The sequence below is a fragment of the Macaca thibetana genome, chromosome 15 (genome assembly GCF_024542745.1).
Source record: "Macaca thibetana thibetana isolate TM-01 chromosome 15, ASM2454274v1, whole genome shotgun sequence".
In the NCBI taxonomy this organism is placed as follows: Eukaryota; Metazoa; Chordata; class Mammalia; order Primates; family Cercopithecidae; genus Macaca; species Macaca thibetana.
Genome location: NC_065592.1, coordinates 17,463,842 through 17,470,255, shown reverse-complemented (window position 1 = coordinate 17,470,255; position 6,414 = coordinate 17,463,842). Strand labels below are relative to the sequence as shown.

Here is a 6,414-nt window from a genome sequence, read left to right as displayed (position 1 = left end):
GGGACCAGACTACCGTGCCCGACCCGTTCGAGTCCAGCTTGACCTTTAAGGTTGAGGGCGGGACCTGTAGCATCGGAGCGAGTCTCATGGGGTGGGGGCGGGGTTCCTTTTACCAGCTAGGAATTTAGGGGCTGCCGGAGGAACTTACTAAAGAGTAGCCTCACACTTGACGGGAACGTTTGAGGTTCAGAACAATCCCGTAGGAGTAGATATTATTACCTCCCATAATGAAGAAACGGAAGCTCAAATAGGTAATTTTACCAGGGTCACGCGGTCAGAAAGTGAGGGCGCTTAAATTCAGACCTAGGTCTATCCGACTCTTAAGCCTGAACTTTTAACTACTACTCTGTGCCACCCAGTGGCAAAGCAACTGTCATTTCAGTAGCCCTTCTCCATTTACATAACCCTGACAAATAGTATGGTTATTTACGTTTTACAGATGAGACGGAGGTCCTGAGAGTTTGACCGATTTAAGGTCACGTGTCTAGGAAGTGCTGGAACCAAGACTTCTTTCAGAGTTTTCTCTAAGTTTAGTGCCTTTTTTTGTTTCAAACCACACTATTGCATTTCCCCCAATTTTGGAAAGCTTTATAGTTGGAAAGAATGAAAACCTGATCTGACCCCTTCATTTTATGGTTGAAACAAAATCTAGGAGAAGTCACTTGGTACAAGTCACAAGTCACTGGTAGAGCTGCCGCAAATGCTTTTTGAATACGTGTGATTATGAATCTAAATGACAGATGGCAGGGAGTGATAAGGTAGGCATATTGGAATCCAGATGTCTTAACTCTTAGGCAAAAGCCCTTTCTGCACCTGTCTCATTCTTTGGCCGTGCCAGGTGCATGATGATTCTGTGTATAGTCAGGTACTACAAGTACCTTTCTTTACCTGGCACTGCATTTAGAGAAGAACATGCTCTACTATCTCTAAGCAAAAGTGTGGCAAACCAAGAGACAGTGAAGGCAACGCTGGGAAGCCCAGAACCTACCATAGTAAGGGTAGATTCCAATCCTATTCTGGTTGACCCTAGACAAGGAATTAATCTTTCTGGACTTTCACTGATGTATTCATCACATTCACAGTGTCTTCTGTGTTCTGGCAATGTACTAGGTACTGGGGATACAGCAGTGAACAAGAAAATCATAGATTAGTCCTTGTAGTGCTTATAGTCATATGGAGGGAATTAATCAAATAATTACATAAATATTGGCTTTTGGTTAAAAATTAAGTGCTATGATGAAGTTAAGGGTGTTGTGAAAGCAGACTACAGGACACTTGACCTAGTTGGGCTGTAGGAGATGGCCAAGGAAGCCGTCCTCTGAGGAAGTGATGGTTAAGCTGAAATCTGAAATAAAAGCGGAGACAAACAGTTAAAGAAGTGAGGGAAGATCGTCAAGGAGATTCAATGGCATGTTTGAAGACTCTGGAGCAGGGGGAGCACTGGAGAAGTGAAAGATCACTTTTCTTATTTTGTAAAATACCGGTGGTGATTAACACTGTTTAGTTATTATGAGAACCAAATAAGATGATACATGTGAAAGTATTTTATATACAAGGGCCTGTGTATATGCACACTCATAAAAGTGCTTATGTTATAAGCTAGTATACAGCTGGATTGAAAGGAGTTGCTGGGACTGGATAAGCCAGGACTTTGGGTTGGTCATCTAGCCAAAATTAAAATGAACCTTCTGTGAAGAACAGGGAAATCTTTTGAGATCCTCAACTTTGGAAAAAGAATGTGTGCTTCAAGTAGTTAACAGAAATGTTTCAGTCTGTAATCTCAGCACATTGGGAGGCCCAGGCAGGTGGATCACAAGGTCAGGGGATCGAGACCATCCTGGCTAACATGGTGAAACCCCGTCTCCACTAAAAATACAAAAATTAGCTGGGTGTCGCGGCAGGCGGCTGTAATCCCAGCTGCTTGGGAGGCTGAGTCAGGAGAATCGCTTGAACCCTGGAGGCGGAGGTGGCAGTGAGCCGAGATCACACCACTGCACTCCAGCCTGGGCGACAGAGTGAGACTGTGTCTCAAAAAAAAAAAAAAAAAAAAAAAAAAAAAAAAATTCAGGCCAGGCGCGGTGACTCATGCCTATAATCCCAGCACTTTTAGAGGCCGAGGCGGGCAGATCACCTGAGGTTGGAAGTTCGAGAGCAGCCTGGCCAACAAGGTGAAACCGCATCTCTATTTAAAAAATACAAAAGTTAACTGGACGTGGTGGCGGGTGCCTGTAGTCCTACCTACTCAGGAGGTTGAGGCAGGAGAATTGCCTGAACCCGCAAGGCATAGGTTGCAGTGAGCAGAGATTGCACCACTGCTCTCCAGCCTGGGTGACAGAGCGCGAGACTCTGTCTCAAAAAAAAAAAAAAAAAAAAATTAATAGTCGGAATGCTGTTATAATAGCTACAATTTATTGTGTACCTACCGGATGCCAGGCATTGTACTGTGTGTATGTGTTTTGTTGCTGGTGTTTTTTGTTTGTTTTTTGTTTTCTGAGACGGAGTCTCGCTCTGTCGCCCAGGCTGGAGTGCAGTGGCACGGTCTCGGCTCACTGCAAGCTCCACCTCCCGGGTTCACGCCATTCTCCTGCCTCAGCCCCCCAAGTAGCTGGGACTACAGGCACCCGTCACCATGCCTGGCTAATTTTTTTTTTTTTTTGTATTTTTAGTAGAGACGGGGTTTCACTGTGTCAGCCAGGATGGTCTTGATCCCCTGACCTCGTGATCTGTCCACCTCGGCCTCCCAAAGTGCTGGGATTACAGGTGTGAGCCACCGCGCCCGGCTTGTTGCTGTTTTTAAGGGATTAGGTCTCACTATGTTGCCAAGGCTGGCCTTGGACTCCTGGTCTCAAGTGATCCTCCTTCCTAAGCATCCCAAATAACTCGGACTATGGGCACCCACCACTGTTCCCAGCCATGCTGAGTGTTTTATATGCATAGTATAGCAGTTAACAACATAGACTCTGAAGCTGGATTGCCTGAATTCAAATCTTAGGCAGATTTTTGCTTCTGTTTTCTTATCTGTAAAGTGGGAATAATCATAGTACTTCAGGGTTATCATGAGGCTCAAATGAGTTAACGTGTGTAAGCCACTTAGAATAGTTTCTGTCACGTAGTCATTGTTATATAAATGTTAGGTATTGTTGTCATTATTGTTATCTTTTTAAAGCCTCATTAATATCACTATGATGATGATGTGGAAGCTGTAGCTCAGAGAGGCTAAATGACCTCCCCAAGGTCACACAGCTAGTAAGTGGAGGAATTGAGATTCCAGTTCCAGACTGCGTCCAAAGCTCAGACACTTCCCCACATTGCTTCTATGTATAGCTTAATTTTGTTGGCGAATACTTGGGATCTCAACAAATTTTTCTTCAACTTTAATTCTTTTATCTGTGCTGAACAGAATGTTAATTTGTACACCCTTAAGGTAAAGGACCTAAAGGACTGCCTTTATTGAACTTCCACTTTGAAATTTTCTGACTTCTGCGCAATTAAAATCTACGCCTTACACGTTTCAGCAATGTGGTTTATTTATAGAGTTGTCTTCCGGTTCACGTGTACTGGGTCTGCTTTTGGGTGCTGCGTTTTCTGTCAAAGGTTGTTTATTTCTAACCCATTTTGATTTCCTGTTGCTTTGTGAGTTGGTATTATGACCTGCAACAGGAACACCAGGAAACCTATCTTAAATGGAGCAGCCAGATTGAGATCCTGTAGACTAAAATAAAAAACTACTCATTATTCTACAGCCATATTTGGTTGTAAGTATGAATTAGGCATTGGTTTTATTAGGGAAAAACCTAGATATAGAAACTTCACTCTGAGCCAAACCTCTGTGAACAGTTCTGCTAAAATAGAGCTTGGCTATTAGCTCCATGTCCTTCGACAGTGACTTAATCTCTCTGAACCTCAGTTTCAACGTCTGTAAAATGGGGGATTATTATATGTTCTTTGTGGCATTATTGAGAGAATTAAATGAAATAATATGGGTAAAGCAAACAGTCCAAACTTGACCTCAATTAATAGTAGCTATTGATACTAATAAAGAAGAAAAATATTCCTTTTTTCATCAAATCTGTTTTTATAGACTTCATACACTGATCACTAACTTCTAGTATCCCTTACTATTAAAAATTCCATCAAGAGAAGTTATTTGTCTTTGTGCTACTCATTTGCTTTAAAAATAATAGCCATCATTTATTAAGCTGCTATATTCCTGGCACTATGTTAGTTGTTTACATGTATTCATTATTTCATTTTATTTTAAGTTCAAAGTTATTTTTATCATTGATGAGGAAAGTGATGCTCAGAAGAGCTGGGATTACAGGTGTGTGCCTGTAATCCCAGCTACTTGGGAGGCTGAGGCATGAGAATTGCTTGAACCCGGGAGGTGGAGGTTGCTGGGAGCCAAGATTGCGCCACTGCACTCCATCCTGGGCAACAGAGTGAGACTCAGTCTCAAAAGATAATAAAGATAATATTTTTTAAAAAGTTTGAAAGAAAAGGTGATAGCTTTCAACAGGTATTATTTTGGGGGGCTTCTGCTGTTTGCTAGGTACTGTGTCAAGGGCTTTACTTGCATAACCTCATTAATTATTCCCAACCCTAAGAAATGAGTACAATTATTCCCATTTTACAGTTGAAGAAATCAACGAGCAGAAATATTCAGGAGTATTTAGTCAGTAATGGAGCTAGGATTGGCTTCCAGGTCTTCCTGACAGCAAAGCCCATGTTATTCATTCCATTATGTTGGATCAAAATTTTAGGATGGGATTTTTTAAAAAACATAAGATGTGGGACTGTTACTCAAAGGAAGCAGCTTCCAGGTATTTGATACGAATTGTTCTTAATTTTTAGCTGAGCCATAGCAACATTACTGGCAGAAGCTATTAATGATATATTTGTCAGTTAGCTAGGGCTGTGTTATATCCTGAGGTAGTTGTAGGCAATGGCATATTTCCATGGTCAAAGACCTCAGACGTAGAATGCGTAACTTGTGTTAACACAGTAGAGAGTGGCATTTTCCAGAGCTCTAGTTTTATACCATGGAAGACCTCAAACCTCAATCATGCTTTAGACTCACATTAAAGGGCATCCTAATTGGTAATCAGTGCGTAAGGAACCAAAGAAAATTTTAATTAAATGCTGTCGTGTGAATTTTTCCAGTCATTTTATGCCTGTTGAGATGGTTTTCTTATTTAAAGTCCTCTTCTAGTGCTCTGCCTTCTCTCTTTAAACTTTATCAAGATTTTGTGCTTTTCTCATATAAGGGTTTAATTAGAATCATTAAAATTTTAGTCTGCTGCATATTTGCTTAATGGGCATTTTGGTGCAGTGGAAAGAACTTGGGGTTTGGAGTCCAAAGTGGGGAAGTTACTTAAATCTCTGTAAGCCTTAGTTTCTTCATTCTGTAAAATGAGGCAAATAATACTTTCTTCTAGGGCAGTTGGGAAAAGGATTAGAGATAATGTATTTAAATTGTCTAGTACTTAGCTCAGTTTATAGGAATTGCTTGATAATTAGTACGAATTATCTGAAGTTGCAATACGGTCTCTTTTACTTAGATCTGCTTTTTGTCTTATTCTTTTTAGTGGATGTTTCCAAGGATCGTCTTCAGTCATGGCCTTGGGATTAAAGTGCTTCCGCATGTTCCACCCTGCCTTTCGCAATTATCTTGCAGCCTCTATCAAACCCGTTTCAGAAGTTACACTGAAGACAGTGCATGAAAGACAGCATGGCCATAGGCAGTACGTGGCCTATTCAGCTGTACCAGTCCGCCATTTCGCTACCAAGAAAGCCAAAGGTAGAGACATGTGATGTTCTCTCCTACTTCGTCCCTTTCTTAAATTTGGCCCTTGAATTATAGCTGGCAGGTATCTCAGATGTACTGAATTTCTCCCCTTGCTAACATGAGGAAATGGGGCCTCAGCTATTTCATTTGATTAACTTAAAAGGTTACAGTGGCAGAGATGGTGTTACAACCCAGTGCCTGTTTTCTTATTACCATGCTGCCTCATTTGTTTTCTTAGTAGCTCAGAAAATGCCTAATTTCTTTCTTTTAGATTTAGAGTTAGAGGTATAAGTGCCAAGCGAGCCAGAATGCTTGTAGCAGGGATCAATATATTGTCTCCATATAGGAAGATACATGTTGGAAGTATAATTAAGACCAGAAGGTTGTTGGGTGAAGTGGGTATTAGAGTCATGGATTTAGATGGATGATCTTAATGGCTTGTGTCATCCAAGAATGAGACTTTGATGTACTGCAGGTCTCAGCTTAAATGCTACTTCCTCTGGGAAGCCTTCCCTGACCTCTAAGACTAGGTCAAGTTCCCTGTTAACTGCACTCGTGCATTCTGTTATTTTACCTTTGATGCACTTAAAACAGCAGTGATTAATTAATTAAATGTAAGATTGATTATC

At 41.2% G+C, this 6,414-nt stretch overlaps 1 protein-coding gene across 5 annotated transcripts in view; it reads left to right on the top strand.

Moving 5' to 3' along the window:
* MRRF (mitochondrial ribosome recycling factor) overlaps positions 1 to 6,414 on the top strand; it is a 64,654-nt gene that overhangs the window by 278 nt on the left and 57,962 nt on the right. For 4 of the 5 annotated variants that reach the window (XM_050761991.1, XM_050761990.1, XM_050761993.1 and 1 more), the window contains exon 2: positions 5,586 to 5,797. The exons of the other annotated variant lie outside the window; for it this stretch is intronic. In XM_050761991.1, coding sequence (XP_050617948.1) covers positions 5,586 to 5,797 — 212 coding nt within the window. The remainder of the gene's footprint in view (positions 1 to 5,585; positions 5,798 to 6,414) is intronic. 5 annotated transcript variants of the gene reach the window in all.